The sequence below is a fragment of the Pelophylax lessonae genome (genome assembly GCF_965119305.1).
Source record: "Pelophylax lessonae genome assembly, chromosome: 11".
Taxonomy (NCBI): Eukaryota; Metazoa; Chordata; class Amphibia; order Anura; family Ranidae; genus Pelophylax; species Pelophylax lessonae.
The window spans coordinates 233,109,889-233,133,593 of record NC_138778.1 but is presented as its reverse complement, the minus strand read 5'-3'; the positions used below and the strand labels follow the sequence as shown (position 1 = coordinate 233,133,593).

Below are 23,705 nucleotides of genomic sequence, written 5' to 3'. Positions count from 1 at the left end.
TAGTCGTGCGGCGGTCGGCAACCGGTTAAAGAAGTTGGGTTCTCCTGGCCAATGATTTTGTTTTTCCCAGGAGATACAAAATCCCTGGCAAGGCTCCCTTCCCTTCTCTATAGCCATAAACATGAACACTCGGCCAATCCAAGCATAGATGTTTAGAGAGCAACACCTTGCTGGTTTTCCACACTTGTGGCTGTTTTACCACAAAAAAATGTAAAAATTCTAAAATACAACTCCCTGACAGTTTTTCCTCTGCCAACCCCCCCCCCCCCTTTCAATCTTTCCTTATAGCTGAGCTCCTCCATGCCTCTTATCAGTTTGTTTGGTTGCCCTTCTCTGCACTTTCTCCAGTTCCCCGATATCCTTTTTTTAAGAACTGGAGCCCAAAACTGAACTGCATATTCCAGATGAGGTCTTACTAATGATTTGTACAGATGATGTCTCTCTCTCTGCAGTCCATACCTCTCTTATACAAGAAAGGAAATTGCGGCTTGGCATTACATGCTATTTTTAAACTTATGATCTACCACAACACCCAGATTGTCTCCCCCCAGATCCTTTCCCACCATTGTCTCCCAGATCTTTCTCCACCATTGTCTCCCCCAAATCCTTCTCCACCATTGTCTCCCCCAGATTCTTCTCAACCATTGACTCCCTCAGAGCCTTCTCCACCATTGTCTCCCCCAGATCCTTCTCCACCATTGACTCCCCCAGATCCTTCTCCACCATTGACTCCCCCAGATCCTTCTCCACCATTGTCTCCCCCAGATCCTTCTCCACCATTGACTCCCCCAGATCCTTCTCCACCATTGACTCCCCCAGATCCTTCTGCACCATTGTCTCCCCCAGATTCTTCTCAACCATTGACTCCCCCAGATCCTTCTCCACTAATGTCTCCCCCAGATTCTTCTGAGCCATTGACTCCCCCAGATCCTTCTCCACCATTGTCTCCCCCAGATCCTTCTCCACCATTGTATCCCCAGATCCTTCTCCAGCATTGAGTTTCCAGATCCTTCTCCACCATTGACTCCCCCTGATCATTCTCCACCATTGACTTTCCAGATCCTTCTCCACCATTGACTCCCCCAGATTCTTCTCCACCATTGACTCCCCCCGGGTCCTTCATCATTGACTCCCCCAGTTGTACTCCCCATATGTATGTATGATGCATGCATAGTCTTAGCCCCCAAGTGCAGAACTTTACATTTATCAACATTACACCTCACTTGCCACATAGGTAAATAAAGACATAAATTGATCCAATTATTGATCAGTTCTTCATGGAACACAATAAATGATAACAAAAATTAACTTTTTTTTTCATATTTCAGGTTTTACAGGAAGCCCAGACTTGTGTGCATGTTTATACTGTCTGGCTGTCAAAGTGCAGGCGTCAGGCAGACAGTTTGAAGCGGCGCAGAATAGGACAGGATAAAATGCGTGCAGCTTGCAGGTTCTGTGCAGCTTGCAGGTTATAGTCGGTGTGTCTCGGTAATGACTGAGAAATAAATTGCAATGTAGACGACGATCACTCTGCTATTGTCTCAGCACCTGCTGTCTCCGCGTTGCGCTCAGCCTCCCTCGTTATTGGAGGGAGGGGCGAGCTTGGTGTATAGAGCATTAGAGAACGGGAACCGTACAAAGACTGCCACAGTCCATAGCAGCAGCAGCCACCGCTGACTCTCTCTCTCTGTTAGCTACATTATGAGTGCCCGAGTCACCCCCTGACCACCCCGCATCGCCTGCCACGACCATCCCAGACTCAGCCAGGAAGACACAAGGCGTTCTGAGCTTTCCCAAGCAAAGCAGACCACCGCAGAGACTCTCGGACCTGCCCCCCCCCACCAAGCCTGTGCCCCCTGCCAGCTGCACCCCCTCCCATGCGCTGGTGCAGGTTGTTTCTCAGAGGTAGTAGTAAACCCAGGAAGTTTGTCCTGAGCCTTCTGCGGGAAGTCAACAGCCTTCTGTACACACAGGTAAGTGCCCAACTCTGGGGGGGGGCTGTGATTATAACCTATGGAACAACATAATGTGGCTATTTCTGTACATAGCAGAGGGCAGCCCAGGAGCCTGAAATCAATGCAATGCACTGAGATAACATTTACTATGGGGGGGTATTGTCAGCATGCTCAGAGATTCAGGCTGGATTGTGGTTTGTACATCGGGATTACACGACTTTGGGATTAACAGCTGCATCTAGAAACACACAGCTGGTGACTGTCAGGGATAGGGGAAAGGATGCTGGGAGGTCAGGGGTTGGGAGTCAGATTTTGTATCTAGGGGGGGGGGGTCACACTTCCCATCAAGGGGGGCCATATTTTCCATCGAGAGTGGTCACATTTCCCATCCAGGGGCTACACTTCCCATCTGGAGGGCCACATTTTTTATCCAGAGGGACCACGCTTCCCATGCAGAGGGGCCACGCTTCCCATGCAGAGGGGCCACGCTTCCCATGCAGAGGGGCCACGCTTCCCATGCAGAGGGGCCACGCTTCCCATGCAGAGGGGCCACGCTTCCCATGCAGAGGGGCCACGCTACCCATGCAGAGGGGTCACGCTTCCCATGCAGAGGGGTCACGCTTCCCATGCAGAGGGGCCACGCTTCCCATGCAGAGGGGCCACACTTCCCATGCAGAGGGGCCACACTTCCCATGCAGAGGGGCCACGCTTCCCATGCAGAGGGGTCACGCTTCCCATGCAGAGGGGTCACGCTTCCCATGCAGAGGGGCCACACTTTCCATGCAGAGGGGCCACACTTCCCATGCAGAGGAGCCATACTTTTCATCTAGATGAGCAACACTTCCCATCCAGGGGAGGGACACACACACACACACACACTTTCCATGGGGAGGGGGGCACACATCCCATTTAGAGGGACTACACTAACTTCCCACCCAGGGAAGAAGGGTATTTGGGGGCACACTTCCTATCCAGAGGGACCACACTTTCTATTTGGAGGGACCACTCTTCCCATTCAGGGGGACTACACTTCCCATCTGGGGAGGGGGGAAACTGGGGGCAAATTTCCCATCTGGAGGGCCACATTTTTTATGCAGAGGGGCCACACTTTCCATTTGGAGGGACGACAGTTCCCATCCAGGGAAGAAGGGGAACTGGGGGGGCTCACTTCCCATTCAGGGGGACTACACTTCCCATCTGGGGAGGGGGGAACTGGGGGGCACATTTCCCATCTGGAGGGCCATATTTTTTATCCAGAGGGGCCACACTTCCCATGCAGAGGGGCCACACTTCCCATGCAGAGAGGCCACACTTCCCATGCAGAGGGGCCAAACTTCCCATGCAGAGGGGCCACACTTTCTATCCAGAGGAGCAACACTTCCCAACCTGGGGGAAGGGGGGGGCACACACTTTCCGTGGGGAGTGGGGCACACATCCCATTTAGAGGGACTACACTTCCCACCCAGGGAAGAAGGGGATTTGGGGGCACAATTCCCATCCAGAGGGACCACACTTTCCATTTGGAGGGACCACACTTCCCATCCAGGGAAGAAGGGGAACTGGGGAGCACACTTCCCATTCAGGGGGACTACACTTCCCATCTGGGGAGGGGGAAACTGGGGGGCACATGGCACACATCCAATTTAGAGGGACCCCACTTCCCATCCACTGAAGAAGGGGAACTGGGGGGCAAACTTCCCATTCAGGGGGACTACACTTCCCATCCAGGGAAGAAGAGGAAATGGGGGAACTCTTCCCATCGAGAGGAGCCGCTTTCGATTTGGAGAGACCCCACTTACTGTCCAGGGAAGAAGGGAAACTGGGGGGCACAATTTCCATTTGGAAGGATCCCACTTCCCATCCATGGAAGCCAGGGTGATCTACATTTTCTATTTGGAGGGGTCCCACTCCCCATTCACACAGGTCACACTCTCAATTCAGAGAACCAGATTTCCTTTCCAGACGGGTAACAGTTCTCATCCACAGAACCCACATGTCTAGTTGAGGGGCCACATAGCCCATCACAGGAGCGTTCATTCACCGTTGTCACCCTGACTCTTGTCTGAATGTGATCCCACAATGCACAATCAGTCCCTGAATTCTGTCCAGGGATCCGTAGTACCTGGAAGACGAAGTTCTCCTTGTAAGATTGGGTCTTGCCAGGTTTGACTATAACCAGAAATAAAAAGTCCCACCTTTACCCACCTGGAAGCTTCTTCTGAATTCTCCCCCCACTGAGGGCACGACTCGTCTCGGCTGCTCTGATCCTGGAAAGGAAATATCAGAATTCACCATGAGAGGAATATGGGGATGGGAAAGTTATAGACATAGATATACAGGATCATTCAGAGTGTCACATGACACAACATGGAGTCTGTGATGTCAATTAAATAAAAAATACTTTGGTTCAACTGCAGGATCTCCAGTCATTAGTAAGTCCCTGGTGGAACATGCTGGGAGTTGTAGTACTACAGATCCCCCCGATAGTCACTGCTCCTGGGAAGAGGTTGTGTTGTCGAGGGCCATCTCTGGTGTTACATGCTGGGAGTTGTAGTACTACAGATCCCCCCCGATAGTCACTGCTCCTGGGAAGAGGTTGTGTTGTAGAGGGCAATCTCTGGTGGAACATGCTGGGAGTTGTAATACTTCAGACCCCCCATAGTTACTGATCCTAGGAAGCTGTTCTCTAGTAGAGGACCATTCCTGGTGGAACACGCTGGAAGTTGTAGTTCTACGGACCCCCCCTTCTCAAGATTGTCACTGATCCTGGAAAGAGGGTGTGTTGTCGAGGGCAATCCCTGGTGGAACATGCTGGGAGTTGTAGTACTACAGATCCCCCGATAGTCACTGCTCCTGGGAAGAGGTTGTGTTGTAGAGGATCATCCCTGGTGGAACATGCTGGAAATTGTAGTACTACAGACAGACCCCCCCTAGTTACTGATCCTGGGAAGAGGTTGTGTTGTAGAGGGCCATCCCTGGTAGAACATACTGGGAGTTGTAGTGCTACAGATCCCCCCAATAGTCACTGATCCTAGGAAGAGGTTCTCTAGTAGAGGACCATTCCTGGTGGAATATGCTGGGAGTTGTAGTTCTACAGACCCCTCCACCGATTGTCACTGATCCTGGGAAGAGGTTGTGTTGCAGAGGGCCGTCCCTGGTGTTACATGGTGGGAGTTGTAGTACTACAGTTCCCCCGATAGTCACTGATCCTGGGAAGAGGTTGTGTTGTAGAGGGCCATCCCTAGTGAGGAGAGGATGGCTGGAGATGAATAAATCTGAGAATTTGTCTCCCACCATCCCCCCTCTATATATATATATATATATATATATATATATATATATAATGTATATGTTACCTCTGGAAGGATGCAGAACTTTCTAGACCAATATAAATCGTCCATCCTTGTAATAAGATTGTACTCATCACAGAGGCAGAGCAGGCAGTGGTCTAGGAGCGCACTATTCCAGGGGGGAGGACAGCCATGTGTTATCATTAGTAATCGTTTCCTTAATCTTCTGTTTTGGTAATTATTTGGTGAGACGTGTAGAGAGCTAAGATAATCTGCAAAGAGTCCCCATGGGAACCAATCAGATCTCATTTAATAAATATGTCTCTGACTGGTAATTACACCGAGCGCTCTTCTCTCTAGATGTTTGTTCAGTGAGGAGCCTTTTGGGGGGAGGAGGAGGGAGGGGGGGGGGCCAAATGGGCAACAGATTCATTTTTTTCCCAGTTTGTGGTGCTGACATCCCACTATACAAAATTCAGCTCTCTTCATAGGTTTACAATGATATCTAAACAGAGGGAGAGAAAGATAGAGTAACAGAGGTGGGGGGGGGGGGGGAGAAGGGGGAAAGAGAGAGAGGAGGAAGAAGAGAGAGAAGAAAGAGAGAGGGAAGGAAGGAGAAAGAGAGTGAGAGAGGAGGGAGAGAAGAAAAGAGAGGAGGGAGAGAGGAAGGGGGAGATGGAGGGGAAGCAGTGGGGAGAGAGGTGGGGGGGGGGGGTTAAAACAAGGGAGAGATGGAGAGAAAGAAAGAAAAGATGGGGGAGAGAGAGAGAGAAATGGGAGGTAGAAGAGAAAGAAAAAGAAAATAGACAGAGGGAGAGAGAAAAGGAGGTGGGGGGGAGGAGAGGAATAGAAGGAGGGAGAGAGGAAGAGAAAGCGAGAGAAGCTGTGGGGGGATAGAGCAAGAGAAAGCGAGAGAAGCTGAGGGGGGAGAGAGGAAGAGAAAGCGAGAGAAGCTGAGGGGGGAGAGAGGGAGAGAGGAAGAGAAAGCGAGAAAAGAGGAGGGGGGAAAGGAAGAAAAAGCTAGAGAAACGGAGGGGGGGAGAGAGGAAAAGAAAGCGAGAGAAGCGGAGGGGGGAGAGAGGAAGAGAAAGCGAGAGAAGCTGTGGGGGGATAGAGCAAGAGAAAGCGAGAGAAGCTGAGGGGGGAGAGAGGAAGAGAAAGCGAGAGAAGCTGAGGGGGGAGAGAGGGAGAGAAGCTGAGGGAGGGGAGAGGAAGAGAAAGCGAGAGAAGTGGGTGGGGGGGAGGGGGAGAGAGGAAAAGAAAGCGAGAGAAGTGGAGGGGGGAGAGAGGGAGAGAGAGGGAGAGAAGCTGAGGGGGGAGAGAGGGAGAGAAAGTGAGAGAAGCTGAGGGGGGAGAGAGGGAGAGAAAGCAAGAGAAGCTGAGGGGGGAGAGAGGAAGAGAAAGCGAGAGAAGCTGAGGGGGAGAGAGGAAGAGAAAGCGAGAGAAGCTGAGGGGGAGAGAGGAAGAGAAAGCGAGAGAAGCGGAGGGGGGGAGAGAGGGAGAGAAAGCGAGAGAAGCCGAGCGGGGGAGAGAGGGAGAGAAAGCGAGAGAAGCAGAGGGGGGGGGAGAGGGAGAGAAAGCGAGAGAAGCAGAGGGGGGGAGAGAGGAAGAGAAAGCGAGAGAAGCAGAGGGGGGAGAGAAAGAGCGAGAGAAGCGGAGGGGGGAGAGAGAAAGAGAAAGCGAGAGAAGCGGAGGGGGGGAGAGAGGAAGAGAAAGCGAGAGAAGCTGAGGGGGAGAGAGGGAGAGAAAGGGAGAGAAGCAGAGGGGGGGAGAGAGGAAGAGAAAGCGAGAGAAGCAAAGGGGGGAGAGAGGAAGGGAAAGGGAGAGAAGCGGAGAGGAGGAGAGAGGAAGAGAAAGCGAGAGAAGCAGAGGGGGGGAGATAGGCAGAGAAAGCGAGAGAAGCAGAGGGGGGGAGAGAGGAAGAGAAAGCGAGAGAAGCAGAGGGGGGGAGAGAGGAAAAGAAAGCGAGAGAAGCAGAGGGGGGGGAGAGAGAGAGCGAGAGAAGCGGAGGGGGGAGAGAGAAAGAGAAAGCGAGAGAAGCGGAGGGGGGAGAGAGGAAGAGAAAGCGAGAGAAGCTGAGGGGGAGAGAGGGAGAGAAAGGGAGAGAAGCAGAGGGGGGAGAGAGGAAGAGAAAGCGAGAGAAGCAGAGGGGGAGAGAGGAAGAAAAAGCGAGAGAAGCGGAGGGGGGAGAGAGAAAGAGAAAGCGAGAGAAGCGGAGGGGGGAGAGAGGAAGAGAAAGCGAGAGAAGCTGAGGGGGAGAGAGGGAGAGAAAGGGAGAGAAGCAGAGGGGGGAGAGAGGAAGAGAAAGCGAGAGAAGCAGAGGGGGAGAGAGGAAGAAAAAGCGAGAGAAGCGAAGGGGGCGAGAGAGGAAGAGAAAGCGAGAAAAGTGGAGGGGGGAGAGGAAGAAAAAGCAAGAGAAGCGGAGGGGGGAGAGGAAGAAAAAGCGAGAGCAGCGGAGGGAGGAGAGGGAGAGAGGAAAAGAAAGCGAGAGAAGCGGAGGGGGAGAGAGGAAGAGAAAGCGAGAGAAGTGGAGGGGGAGCGAGGGAGAGAAAGCGAGAGGGGCTGAGGGGGAGAGAGGAAGAGAAAGCGAGAGAAGCTGAGGGGGGGGGAGAGGAAGAGAAAGCGAGAGAAGTGGATGGGGGGAGAGAGGAAAAGAAAGCGAGAGAAGTGGAGGGGGGAGAGAAAGGGAGAGAAAGCAAGAGAAGCTGAGGGGGGAGAGAGAGGGAGAGAAGCTGAGGGGGGAGAGAGGGAGAGAAAGTGAGAGAAGCTGAGGGGGGAGAGAGAAAGCGAGAGAAGCGGAGGGGAGAGAGAGGAAGAGAAAGCGAGAGAAGCTGAGGGGGAGAGAGGAAGAGAAAGCGAGAGAAGCAGAGGGGGGAGAGAGAAAGCGAGAGAAGCGGAGGGGAGAGAGAGGAAGAAAAAGTGAGAGAAGCAGAGGGGGTGAGAGGAAGGGAAAGCGAGAGAAGCAGAGGGGGGGGGAGAGAAAGCGAGAGAAGCAGAGGGGGGAGAGAGAAAGAGAAAGCGAGAGAAGCGGAGGGGGGAGAGAGGAAGAGAAAGCGAGAGAAGCAGAGGGGGAGAGAGGAAGAAAAAGTGAGAGAAGCAGAGGGGGAGAGAGGAAGAAAAAGTGAGAGAAGCAGAGGGGGGAGAGAGGAAGGGAAAGCGAGAGAAGCGGAGGGGGGAGAGAAAGCGAGAGAAGCGGAGGGGGGGGGAGAGGAAGAGAAAGTGAGAGAAGCGGGGGGGGGCAGTGCGCTCCCCAGGCTCATACTATAACAATGTATTGCTGGCAGTGAGCTCCCCGGGTCATTCTATAACAGTGTATTCCTGGCAGTGAGCTCCCCGGGTCATTCTATAACAATGTATTTCTGGCAGTGAGCTCAGTGGGCTCATACTATAACAATGTATTCCTGGCAGTGCGCTCCCCAGGCTCATACTATAACAATGTATTCCTGGCAGTGTGCTCAGGGGGCTCATACTATAACAATGTATTCCTGGCAGTGAGCTCCCTGGGCTCATACTATAACAGTGTATTCCTGGCAGTGAGCTCCCCGGGCTCATACTATAACAATGTATTCCTGGCAGTGAGCTCCCCGGGCTCATAATATGACAATGTATTCCTGGCAGTGCACTCCCCGGGCTCATACTATAACAATGTATTCCTGGCAGTGAGCTCCCCAGGCTCATACTATAACAATGTATTCCTGGCACTGTGCTCCCCGGGCTCATACTATAACAATGTATTCCTGGCAGTGCACTCCCCGGACTCATACTATAACAATGTATTCCTGGCAGTGTGCTCCCCAGGCTCATACTATAACAATGTATTCCTGGCAGTGAGCTCCCCGGGTTCATACTATAACAATGTATTCCTGGCAGTGTGCTCCCCAGGCTCATACTATAACAATGTATTCCTGGCAGTGGGCTCCCCGGGTTCATACTATAACAATGTATTCCTGGCAGTGTGCTCAGTGTGCTCATACTATAACAATGTATTCCTGGCAGTGTGCTCCCCAGGCTCATACTATAACAATGTATTCCTGGCAGTGCGCTCCCTGAGCTCATACTATAACAATGTATTCCTGACACTGTGATCCCTGGACTCATACTATAACAATGTATTCCTGGCATTGCGCCCCCTGGGCTCATACTATAACAATGTATTCCTGGCAGTGCACCCCCCGGGCTCATACTATAGCAATGTATTCCTGGCATTGCGCCCCTTGGGCTCATACTATAGCAATGTATTCCTGGCAGTGCGCTCTCCTTGTGTTTGGCCCCCTAAAGTAATGAATGGCCCCCTCCTTCCTCCTCTTTATGGGCCCCCAGAAGAAGATGGAGTTCATGTCACCCTCCATGCTGACACTCACTAGTGGGAATCGCGGTTCCCCTCGGAGACGAAGATTGCCAGTGACAAGGCGGGGGGTGTCTTCGCTCGGCAGGCTGTTAGCGGATGTGAAAAGTCGATGTGTATTCAAGCGATTGGCGGTGAGAATCATTCGGCTTCTTTGCTCCGTGAACTAGAAGGAAAGCCATATGTTCCTGACGCTGATTGCTCGGCCGGGCACACGGAAGCCACTTTAATGACCGGGCCGCTATGGCGCCGATTAATATGTAATACGCCGGGCACTTTACAGTCCCGGCGGACAGGCGAGATGTGAGCGCTGCGTTCGCTCAGCGTCGCACTGAAGGAAATTGCCGCTGGAGCGGTTCAGTTTTTTTTTTTTTTTTAATGTAGAAAATGTGTAGAGAAGAGATAGATGTCCTCATGGTGGCGGGATGGATTTATCTCATTTCATTGTTCTTCTCGCCTTTATTTCTTCAACAACCCCCTCCCCCATCGGTCTGCTTCTCACCCTCTCCTCCCTATCACAGCTTTATTCTCCTGACTTCAATCAGCTGGAGAAAGTTGGATGTCAATGCTGGGAGAGGAAAAGCAATTAAATCCCCAATCTTCTCATACAGACCCCCAGAGAGGGTACAAGGAGGGGTCTGCTGTACAAATCACAGGAAAATTAATCATCTGCAGCCTAACTACAGCTAGACTCCGATAAGGGCTCAGACCCCACACAGCCCAATCAGGGCTCAGACCCCCACACACACCGATGAGGGCTCAGACCCCCACACACACCGATGAGGGCTCAGACCCCCACACCCACCGATGAGGGCTCAGACCCCACACACACCGATGAGGGCTCAGACCCCCACACAGACCAATATGGGCTCAGACCCCCACACAGACCAATATGGGCTCAGACCCCCACACACACCGATGAGGGCTCAGACCCCCACACCCACCGATGAGGGCTCAGACCCCCACACCCACCGATGAGGGCTCAGACCCCACACACACCGATGAGGGCTCAGACCCCCACACAGACCAATATGGGCTCAGACCCCCACACACACCGATGAGGGCTCAGACCCCCACACACACCGATGAGGGCTCAGATCTCACACAGCCCAATAAGGGCTCAGACCTCACACGGCCCGATAAGGGCTCAGACCCCACATGGCCAGATAAGAGCTCAGACCCCACACGGCCAGATAAGGGCTCAGACCCCACACGGCCAGATAAGGGCTCAGACCTCACACAGCCCGATAAGGGCTCAGACCCCACATGGCCAGATAAGGGCTCAGACGTCACACAGCCAGATAAGGGCTCAGACCTCACATGGCCTGATCGGGGCTCTGATCCTACCCAGTCAGATAAAGGCTCAGACCTCACACAGCCAGATAAGGGCTCAGACCTCACACAGCCAGATAAGGGCTCAGACCTCACACAGCCAGATAAGGGCTCAGACCCCACACAGCCAGATAAGGGCTCAGACCTCACACAGCCAGATAATTGCTCAGACCTCACACAGCCAGATAAGGGCTCAGACCCCACACAGCCAGATAAGGGCTCAGACCCCACACAGCGTTCTGGAAATCTTTCTAAATCTCAATTGTGGATACAATTTTGAAATTATGTTATATTGTAAGGCAGTGATGGGGAATAATCACCTATCTTGTTCTGTCTATCCAAGCTCTTAAAGCTCAACTCCAGGCACCTGTATTTACAGCTTTTAACCCCTTCATTGTTTTACATGTGCCGCCATTTCTCTTAGTTCTATGCAGATTGTGCTATCTGCTGGTTTCCTGCAATGTACTGGTTTGATTCCAGAACACACAAGTCATTCTTCCATATACTGCACTGATGAGATCGAAGCCTGAAGCAGTCACCTGTAAAGGATAGGCCTGTGTCTGGAAAGTGGATCTTGTAGTAAACGCACAGTGCTGGGTACACAGCAGGGGCAGCCTTGGTAAGGTGTGACAGGGCACCTTCCTGCATGGGGTACCCAGGCTGGACCCTTTATGACAGAACTCCTAACCATCTGTTTTCAGGGAGGAAGCTCCTCATCCAACTCTTCATCATCCTCCAGCTGCAACTGCTATGATGAAAAGCATTGCGGACAAGGAGCTGCAATGTACTAAAATACTGAGGAAGGGGCGCCGTGTGTGATTTGTATTCTGTGTTGTGTGCGGTTCCTACAATCTACAATGAGGAACTTACACCAATCCAAATGGGAGACTGTATGTATTTACCTACTAGAAGGGGAAACCTCTTCACACTCCATCATGGCTACACACCCCGCAATATATTAACACCTCTCCATATCTACACACCCCTCCATATCTACACACCCCTCCATATCTAAATACCCTTTCTATATCAACACACCCCAACCCATCATATCTACACACCCCTCCATATCTAAATACCCTTTCCATATCAGCACACCCCAACCCACCATATCTATACACCCTTTCCATATCTACACACCCTTTCCATATCAACCCACCCCAACCCACCATATCTGTACACCTGTTACAAATCTACACATCCCATCCCACGATATCTACACACCCTTTCCATATCTACACACCCCAACCCACCATATCTATACACCCTTTCCATATCTACACACCCCAACCCACCATATCTATACACCCTTTCCATATCTACACACCCCAACCCACTATATCTACAGACCCTTTGCATATATACACACTCCAACCCACCATATCTACACACCCTTTCCATATCTAAACACCCCACTATAAGTAGTCACTCCCTCTTTATCTACACACCCCATCCATATCCTTAAATCCCACCACATCTAAGAACCACACCATATCTACACACCACTTCCATATCTAAACACCCCGGCATAATTCATTACCCCTCCCAAATCTACACACCCCACCATATCCAAACACCTCCTCCATACTAACATGCCCCATAACTAAACAACCCTCTATAACTACACAACTGATCATATCTATATACCACATCTGAACATTCCTCCATATCAACAAATCCCACTATAACTAAATACCTCCTCCGTATCTACACACCTTCATAACATCTAAACAACCCGACATATCTACAAACCCCACCACATCTAAACAACCCACCATATCTACACACCCCACCACATCTAAACAACCCACCATATCTACACACCCACATAACATCTATACACCACGGGATATCCACAACCCCCACCACATCAAAACACAACCCCCACCAAATCTAAACACCTCCTCCACATCTTCAAACCCCACCATATCTAAACATCCCTACCATGGCAACATCCCTCCATAACATCTAAATATCCCTCCATATCTACAAATACCACCACATCTAAACACCCCACCATATCTACACACCCAACCGTACCTACACACCCCACCACATCTACACACCTCCACCATATCTACACACCCCACCACATCTACACACCCCACCACATCTACACACCCCACCACATCTACACACCCCACCATATCTACACACCCCTCCATATCTACACACCCCTCCATATCTACACACCCCACCATATCTACACACCCCTCCATATCTCCACACCCATCCATATCTACAAATCCTACCACATCTAAGCACCCCTCCGTATCTAAGCACCCCTCCATATCCACACACTCCATCATATCTACACAATACTCCATATCTACACACCTCCACCATATCTACACACCCCTCCATATCTACACCCCTCCCTCACATCTACACACCTCCACCATATCTACACACCTCCACCATATCTACACACCCCACCACATCTACACACCTCACCACATCTACACACCCAACCATACCTACACACCTCCACCATATCTACACACCTCCACCATACTTACACACCCCACCACATCTACACACCTCCACCATATCTACACACCCCACCATACTTACACACCCCACCACATCTACACACCTCCACCATATCTACACACCCCTCCATATCTACATACCCCATCCATGTCTACAAAGCCCACCACATCTAAGCACCCCATCCATATCTACACACCCCATCCATATCTACACACCCCATCCATATCTACACACCCCTCCATATCTACACACCCCTCCATATCTACACACCCCACCACATCTACACACCTCCACCATATCTACACACCTCCACCATATCTACACACCTCCACCATATCTACACACCCCTCCATATCTACACACCCCTCCATATCTACACACCCCTCCATATCTACACACCTCCACCATATCTACACACCTCCACCATATCTACACACCCCACCACATCTACACACCTCACCACATCTACACACCCAACCATACCTACACACCTCCACCATATCTACACACCCAACCATACCTACACACCTCCACCATATCTACACACCTCCACCATATCTACACACCCAACCATACCTACACACCTCCACCATATCTACACACCTCCACCATATCTACACACCTCCACCATATCTACACACCCAACCGTACCTACACACCTCCACCACATCTACACACCCCACCATACTTACACACCCCACCACATCTACACACCTCCACCATATCTACACACCCCACCATACTTACACACCCCACCACATCTACACACCTCCACCATATCTACACACCCCTCCATATCTACATACCCCATCCATGTCTACAAAGCCCACCACATCTAAGCACCCCATCCATATCTACACACCCCATCCATATCTACACACCCCTCCATATCTACACACCCCTCCATATCTACACACCCATCCATATCTACACACCCATCCATATCTACAGACCCCACCACATCTAAACAACTCCACCTTATCTACACACCCCACCATACCTACACACCCCATCCATATCTTCACACCCCTCCATATCTAAAGTACACACCCCATTCATATTTACAAATCCCACCACATCTAAGCACCCCTCCATATCTAAGCACCCCTCCATATCTAAGCACCTCCATATCTACAGTACAAACCCCATTCATATCTACAAATACCACCAAATCTAAGCACCCCTCCATATCTAAGTACCCCTCCATATCCACACACTCCATCATATCTACACAACCCGTCTATTTGAAGACACATTTTTGATATAAGAATGTTTGCCGTGATCAAGGCCCCATAAACGGGTACAATGTGTACGTTTCCCATTATCATTGTGGTAATCTTTCATGGACCGGAGTCGGCGTGAGGCACAATCTGTGCAGTTTTGCACTTTCTTGCTGGGTTTGGATCCCGCACAGATGGAGACGCGCCGCTGACATTCAAAGGCTGGGGATATTTCTAAGTGCATCTGAACAATTCCATGTCATTATTTCTGAACTTTGTGAGGATGTAAAAGCTGTTTATAAAAGAAACACTTGAGAGACTGTCGAGATGGGTGACGTCTTATTATAAGAGGCAGGAGAGGATCTGCAGACCACTGGCTGTCCGCAAATGGAAGAAGAGTGAAGCTGCGACCCCTCTTCACCTGACGCAGGCTATGGGAGGAGGGGTGGAACTCCTACCAAAAAAATCAACTTACACTATATTGTCAAAAGTATTGGGACGCCGGCCTTTACACACACATGAACTTTAATGACATCCCAGTCTTAGTCCGTAGGGTTCAATATTGAGTTGGCTCCACCATTTGCAGCTATAACAGCTTAAACTCTTCTGGGAAGGCTGTCCACAAGGTTTAGGAGTGTCTATGGGAATGTTTCACCATTCTTCCAGAAGGGCATTTGTGAGGTCAGGCACTGATGTTGGAGAGAAGACCTGGCTCGCAGTCTCCGCTCTAATTCATCCCAAAGGTGTTCTGTTGGGTTGAGGTCAGGACTCTGTGCAGTCCAGTCAAGTTTCTCCACACCAAACTCCCTCATCCATGTCTTTATGGACCTTGCTTTGTGCACTGGTGGGCAGTCATGTTGAAACAGGAAGGGGCCATCCCTAAACTCCTCCCACAAAGTTGGGGGCATGAAATTGTCCAAAATGTCTTGGTATTCTGACACCTTAAGAGTTCCCTTCACTGGAACTAAGGGGCCAAGCAGTACCGAGACCAAGGTCATCTTGAGCCCAGGGTGAACATGCCTAACTGCACCCCCCCCCCCCCCCAAGATGTATGAGCATTAGGTTGCAGCTAAAATTCCCCCGAAAAATTGTGCACTAATTTGTATGCTTACCCCCTAAGCATAAATTCCCCCTCCTCTCAGTACAAATCCGCCCCCTGCTGAAATCGCCTCTCTCAGCACAAATCTTCTTTACCTCCCCATCTTCCAAATCCCCCCCAGCATAAGGACAAGGGGCTGAGGAGCTGGGCCAGCACAGACAGTAATTAGACATGCCGAGAAGAGTACAGGGCTATGACATACAAGGAGGGAGAGGGCTGTGCCGGGGAATTGACTCTTCCCGGTGTAGGTGGTGACCGGTTTCTTTAAAGTAGAACTCTGGTCTCCTAAAATATATTCAGTAGCACTTAACTATAAGTCCATCCAAATATAAAGTTTTCTCTTAGTCCCCCTGCAGAACCCCACAAATACAAAGCAAAGTCCACCTAATGCAGCTTCCTGTGATGGGGTGACAACAATGCTGCACTGCTCCTGAATTCAGAGCAGAGTTGTCACTCTGAAGTAGCTGTGCCCTGCTTGCGCTAGAGTGGGAGGAGAACGTGTTGCAGGGGGTGTGGCTTCTGTGCTGATTCACAAACATGTACTTGTCAATCAGCACCTGGCCCCACCCAGCACCGCCCACTGCTTTCTGGATTGACAGTGCTGCCTCTGTTGGTGAATGCCTCTGACTATGGGCTGCAGTGCAGTGCTGGGACAAGGTCATTAGAAGTCCATATATAAACATGCGTCAGCACAAATCTCCCCCAAATACCGAGCACTAATCTGCATGCTAACCCCCTAATCCCCCCTCCTCCAGGTACAAATCTGACCCCTTGCTGAAATCCCCCCCTTCCAGCCCAAATATTCCCACCATCCACCAAATCCTCCCAGAACAAATGCCCCCCCCCCCAAAAAAAAAATCAGCCGCACAATATATTTATCATATATACTTCACAATACTGGAATATTGTTTGCACTTTATAGAAACATTTTCTGAATAATCATACTGATTAGCACCTAATAGAGAATTTCTAGGTAGCTGGTCATTTTTTCAGCTTGCACTTTATCTTGCTGGATTGCTATTTATATATCTACCATATATACTTCACAAATATCTAAAAGAAACTGAATGATTTATACTGATTGGTATTGTATAGATATTCTCCAGAGAGCTGGTTATTTTTTCTAAATTGCTTAGGAAGCCAGGGGCAGGGCCGATGCTTCCACTAGGCAAACTAGGCAGCCGCCTAGGGCGCATTGCCACCTAGGGGCGCAGCCACGAGTCAGCACTCACGCTCCATCATGAATGACCCTTGTGAGCTGAGGAAAGGGGCAGCAGTGGGGGAGGAAGAAGGGACAGAGGAAGATGCCAGGTGTCTGGGGCAGTGGCAGAACTACCAGGCCCTGGCTTTCCACCATTGTTGGGGGAGCCCCAAGGGGCAGGAAAGGAGCCCACCGGAGTGCTAGCTGCATTATTATCCTCTTCGTCTGGAGCTGAGCGGCCTAAACCCTGGGTGGGAAGTGACTCTCTACACTGAGCTGGTGGGCAGCCGTTCATTTCCCTGGGTCGGTATTAAGCAGGGAGTGGAGGAGAGCTGAACCTGAGCCGGGGGTCAGCACTGGAGGGCGGCACCTTTACTGGAGCAGATCGTCGCTACGGAACGGAACGGAATGGTCTGAGGATGTTGGGGATGAAGGAGGTGCGGAGCTCTCTGACTGCTGCTTCTCCCTCCACCAGGAGCCGGTTGGAGCTGTGGTGAGCACTGTGGTCCAGGAGAGGAGTGTCCTGGGAGAAGGAATCAGCAGGATCACAGTGAGGGAGGGCAGGGCCGGCCTTAGGTGTTCAGGCGCACTGTGCGAGCTAATCCTGTGGCGCCCCCACCGCGCGCGTGACACCCCCCCCCCCGCACATTTTCTTGCACTTTATTTGACTTTTCTTTTTCATGATCACTAATAACTTAGCCCCCCTTACATTAGAGACCCCTCACAGAGCCCCCCCTTACATCAAATACCCCTTTACATTAGAGAGCCCCCCCCTTACATCAAAGACCCCCTTACATCAGAGACTCCCCACACAGAGCCCCCCCTTACATCAGAGACTCCCCACACAGAGCCCCCCTTACATCAGAGACCCCCACACAGAGCTCCCCTTACATCAGAGACCCCCCCACATAGAGCCCCCGTTACATCAGAGACCCCCACACTGAACCTCCAGAGAAAGTGGTTGTTGGGCGCTTCTGACCAGGCAAGAGGGAAGGAGTCCACCGCTGTAGAAGGGGCGCAGGGGATGCTCCAAATTCTTGTTGGGGACTGTCCTGAATGGCAAAGTACGAGGCAGCACTGACTAGGAAACTCCGAGGAATCCGCTGGCACAAGTAGAAAAAAAGAAAACAGGCGCCACTGTAGTTAGCCAGAAAGTTTATTGCACAAAATACATACTGACTTACATGAAAGTAAGCTCCAATCCGTATCGCAGCGTCTCCAGCACACGATCCGGCCGTCCACCGGTCCGGAGGTGATGTCACAGGAAGCTGGTCGGAGACTGGGTAACCCGGAAGCCGCAAATGGAACGCAGACTCCCGGAAATGACGCAACGCGTTTCGGAGCATGCGCACTCGGCTCCTTCCTCAGGCGTAAGTGACTGCCACCTGGTGCCAGGTTTAAATACAGCAGTCCACGATCAATTAACACTACAATCAACACAAGGGGCGGCGCAATACTCTGCAGACCAGCTATAAAGCCAACACTTCTGGAGAGTCCGTACAACACTTTTAAATAATATAGTGGATTTCATACTGGGGCTTATCCATATACAAACAGCTTTAAACATAAATATACCTAACGAATATTATTACGTCCTCTACTATAGATGTACTGAAACATGACTTTTACACGATATGCTAAAAATTAAAGATTAAAAGTAAATTTTGTATACACATATGTCCCTCTGTATTGGGGTACACCAAAAAGGGGGGGGGGGGGGGCTACCTTATAAATAAGAAGAGAACATAGGCTCCTAAATCCGGAAATCATGAATTCACCAAGGAATTCATTTTCCATGATGCGAATGTATTATGGATACATATACATGTATATATATACATATACATATATATATAAAAAAGGGGGAATTACACATACTAAATCAAAAAAATGTTATAAAAAATGTTTTAAAAAGCAATAATAAGATATGTTAAAAAGCATACCTATATGTGCGCAGGTGTAGAGCACGTGCAGACACATATGTACGCATACACCCTAGGATGGGGGGAGGGGAAGGAAAAGGGAAGGACGGGAGGGGAAAGGGAGGGGGAAAAATTAGGACGGGAGGGGAAAGGGGGGGGGGGAAAAATTAGAAAGAAGAGGGAAAAAAGAAGAAAAAAAGGAAAATTGAGTGGATAAGAATGCACTGACTCACAGAATAGTATTAATATCTAGCTCCTCGTTTAATCCCCCGGGAGCCAGAACATTCAGGGCGTAAATCCAGTAGGTTTCCCTACTGCATAGACGCCTGAACCTCTCAGCCTCAGAAGTACCTTTTGGGATAGCCTCAATCACCCAGACATATAGACTATATGTCTGGGTGATTGAGGCTATCCCAAAAGGTACTTCTGAGGCTGAGAGGTTCAGGCGTCTATGCAGTAGGGAAACCTACTGGATTTACGCCCTGAATGTTCTGGCTCCCGGGGGATTAAACGAGGAGCTAGATATTAATACTATTCTGTGAGTCAGTGCATTCTTATCCACTCAATTTTCCTTTTTTTCTTCTTTTTTCCCTCTTCTTTCTAATTTTTCCCCCCCCCCCTTTCCCCTCCCGTCCTAATTTTTCCCCCTCCCTTTCCCCTCCCGTCCTTCCCTTTTCCTTCCCCTCCCCCCATCCTAGGGTGTATGCGTACATATGTGTCTGCACGTGCTCTACACCTGCGCACATATAGGTATGCTTTTTAACATATCTTATTATTGCTTTTTAAAACATTTTTTATAACATTTTTTTGATTTAGTATGTGTAATTCCCCCTTTTTTATATATATATGTATATGTATATATATACATGTATATGTATCCATAATACATTCGCATCATGGAAAATGAATTCCTTGGTGAATTCATGATTTCCGGATTTAGGAGCCTATGTTCTCTTCTTATTTATAAGGTAGCCCCCCCCCCCCCCCCCCCTTTTTGGTGTACCCCAATACAGAGGGACATATGTGTATACAAAATTTACTTTTAATCTTTAATTTTTAGCATATCGTGTAAAAGTCATGTTTCAGTACATCTATAGTAGAGGACGTAATAATATTCGTTAGGTATATTTATGTTTAAAGCTGTTTGTATATGGATAAGCCCCAGTATGAAATCCACTATATTATTTAAAAGTGTTGTACGGACTCTCCAGAAGTGTTGGCTTTATAGCTGGTCTGCAGAGTATTGCGCCGCCCCTTGTGTTGATTGTAGTGTTAATTGATCGTGGACTGCTGTATTTAAACCTGGCACCAGGTGGCAGTCACTTACGCCTGAGGAAGGAGCCGAGTGCGCATGCTCCGAAACGCGTTGCGTCATTTCCGGGAGTCTGCGTTCCATTTGCGGCTTCCGGGTTACCCAGTCTCCGACCAGCTTCCTGTGACATCACCTCCGGACCGGTGGACGGCCGGATCGTGTGCTGGAGACGCTGCGATACGGATTGGAGCTTACTTTCATGTAAGTCAGTATGTATTTTGTGCAATAAACTTTCTGGCTAACTACAGTGGCGCCTGTTTTCTTTTTTTCTACACTGAACCTCCAGGCCATGATCGCCGCTTACCTCCCGCTGTGCGGCCTGATCATCTGCGAGCTGTGATCACCGCACGGCGCCCCTGTTGCCCATGGCGTCCTGTGCGGCCGCACAGCTCGCACACCCCAAAGGCCGGCCCTGAGGGAGGGCAGAGTGCGGGCCACTCTCTTCATACCGCCCAGTGAGTGTCCCCAGAACAGGGAATCAGGGTCCCTGGGTGTGACATGGAGTATCCCTGGTGTGAAAGAGAATTGCGGTCACCAGGTATGCCATGGGGAATCTGAGTCACCAGGTGTGACATGGGGGAGAGGGATCACAAGTGTAACAGGGGTTTTTGGGTCACCAGGTGTGCCATGAGGAATTGGAAACCCTGGGTGTGCCATGGGGGATGGAGGTCCCCAGGTGTGACATGGAGGAACATCAGGGTCCCCAGGTGTGACATGGAGGAACATCAGAGACCCCTGATGTGACATAGAGGAACATTGGGATCACAGGTTATGACAGCATTACATGGAGGAACCATCAGATCAGGGTCACTGGATATGACATAGAGCAGTTTTTAACCCCTTCCCTTTTTATTCTATTTTTTTGGGGCGGGGGGACGCAAGTAGCTGATCTTGCCTAGGGCGTAAAACAGTCTAGCACCGGCCCTGGCCAGGGGGCGGGGCCCAGACCAACCGACCTTCAGTGTGGAGGATTGGGGGCTCTACTTATACCACGACTTTAGTCAATATCCTACTGTTTACAAATGTTTTCTTTTATATTTTTATATTTCATGTTCTGAAGATGCTGTACCACTTCTTACTTGTATGGCTGAGCCTTGATGCCACATTTTGCACTGTTATGACTTTTGTTCTTCTCATGAAAACTCAATAAAAATATTGAAACTTTAATTGCTTAGGATTTTTGAAGAGTCTTTGCTTCCCATAGATAGTGTGTGTATGTTTGCTTGTTATGCCCATTGGATTTGCACCTTTTATCTGAAGATATATCAGAACCTTGATTTGTGGTGTAGAATAGCAGATTATCATCTTTAAATCTTTAATTGATACCATCTGGGAATTATTAAGTATTGTGCTGATTATTTTTTTTTCCTCCAGCTTTCATGCAGTTTTTGCAGTAAATTAGCAGCAATTACTTATCCCTAGATTGGCTTAATACACAAACCTCTGAGGTCCTGGGCGCTTGATTATTCACCTTTATGAATGAGAAGGTTAGTGCCTCATCCTTGGTGTCAATGGGAGGATTAGTGCCTCATTACTGGTGTCAATAGGAGGATTAGCGCCCCATCATTGGTGTCAATGGGAGGATTAGCGCCCCATCATTGGTGTCAATCGGAGGATTAGTGCCCCATCATTGGTGTCAATAGGAGGATTAGTGCCCCATCATTGGTGTCAATGGGAGGATTAGTGCCCATCATTGGTGTCAATGGGAGGATTAGAACCCCCTCATTGGTATCAATGGGAGGATTAGCGCCCCATCATTGGTGTCAATGGGAGGATCAGTGGCCCATCATTGGTGTCAATAGGAGGATTAGAACCCCATCATTGGTGTCAATGGGAGGATTAGTGCCCATCATTGGTGTCAATGGGAGGATTAGTGCCCATCATTGGTATCAATGGGAGGATCAGTGCCCCATCATTGGTGTCAATAGGAGGATCAGTGCCCCATCATTGGTATCAATGGGAGGATTAGTGCATCATCATTTGTGTCAATGGGAGGATTAGTGCCCATCATTGGTGTCAATGGGAGGATTAGTGCCCATCATTGGTATCAATGGGAGGATCAGTGCCCCATCATTGGTATCAATGGGAGGATCAGTGCCCCATCATTGGTATCAATGGGAGGATTAATGCATCATCATTGGTATCAATGGGAGGATTAATGCATCATCATTGGTGTCAATGGGAGGATTAGTGCCCATCATTGGTGTCAATGGGAGGATTAGTGCCCATCATTGGTGTCAATAGGAGGATTAATGCATCATCATTGGTATCAATGGTAGGATCAGTGCCCCATCATTGGTGTCAATAGGAGGAATAGTGTCCCATCATTGGTGTCAATGGGAGGATTAGAACCCCATCATTGGTGTCAATAGGAGGATTAGCGCCCCATCATTGGTGTCAATGGGAGGATTAGAACCCCATAATTGGTGTCAATAGGAGGATCAGTGCCCCATCATTGGTATCAATGGGAGGATCAGTGCCCCATCATTGGTGTCAATAGGAGGATTAATGCATCATCATTGGTATCAATGGGAGGATCAGTGCCCCATCATTGGTGTCAATAGGAGGAATAGTGTCCCATCATTGGTGTCAATGGGAGGATTAGAACCCCATCATTGGTGTCAATGGAAGGATTAGAACCCCATCATTGGTGTCAATAGGAGGAATAGTGCCCCGTTATTGGTGTCAGTGGGAGGAATAGTGCCCCGTTATTGGTGTCAGTGGGAGGAATAGTGCCTCATTATTGGTGTCAAAGAGAGGATTGTTGCTTTCAGTGTCAGGAAATATGTCAGCAACAGTTAAGAGAACAGTGCCCCAACAAGAGCCACATAAAAGCAAGCAAAGGGCCATTTTCGTACCCCAGGCCACAGTTTGGAGACCACTGCACTAGGCTGTCCGTACATGGACCTCTGTGTGGACTGTGCAGTGAACCAATTACAAGAGCACAGGGACGAGGATTTTGGTGAAAAACTTTCTACAAACTGAGCACTGTCACCATGGATACAAAGAGAAGAAATGTATTTATGAATATTTTTGGAATTCAGAAGATCCCAGCAGGTGTTGACTGATATGAAGAGGTTCCTTTTAACATTTAAAGAATGAAATGGCGCGTGCAAAAATTATATTGTTTAAATGAAAACCGTTATGGTGCAATTGTTCCGCCCTGGAAACTCAGCCACTGATAGGGTTCCCTGTTTGTACATCCAGTACTTTAGAGAGGGCTGCTACTTTGGGCAGTACATCCAGGTGGTCTAGGGCAACCCAGTACATTGGGGAATTCTAATATTGTTTGTTTCCTCTTTGGTTGTTGTTTATTATCAGACCGTCTCCCAGTTCCTGCCGGCATAACAAGTAGTGGGTGTTCAGTGCGGTGTGGGTTGCAGTGACTAATTTTGGGAAGTATTACTCACAGTTGCCTGGGACTGAGGAGACTAAGAAGCCTTCTGAGAGCAGAACAAAGTGACAAAACATGTTCCATACCACCAAGCAGGGGGCAATGTGTGCCAACAGGGCTGTGTTCACCCTTGAAGAGGGTA

The 23,705-nt window shown here is 49.6% G+C and overlaps 1 protein-coding gene across 1 annotated transcript in view; it reads left to right on the top strand.

The window, feature by feature from the left end:
* Window positions 1-1,838: 1,838 nt before the first annotated feature.
* CACNG5 (calcium voltage-gated channel auxiliary subunit gamma 5) overlaps window positions 1,839-23,705 on the top strand; it is a 137,211-nt gene continuing 115,344 nt past the window's right edge. The window contains exon 1 of the mRNA XM_082272115.1: window positions 1,839-1,973. Within this exon, the coding sequence (XP_082128241.1) occupies window positions 1,878-1,973 (96 nt within the window). The 5' untranslated portion in view covers window positions 1,839-1,877. The remainder of the gene's footprint in view (window positions 1,974-23,705) is intronic.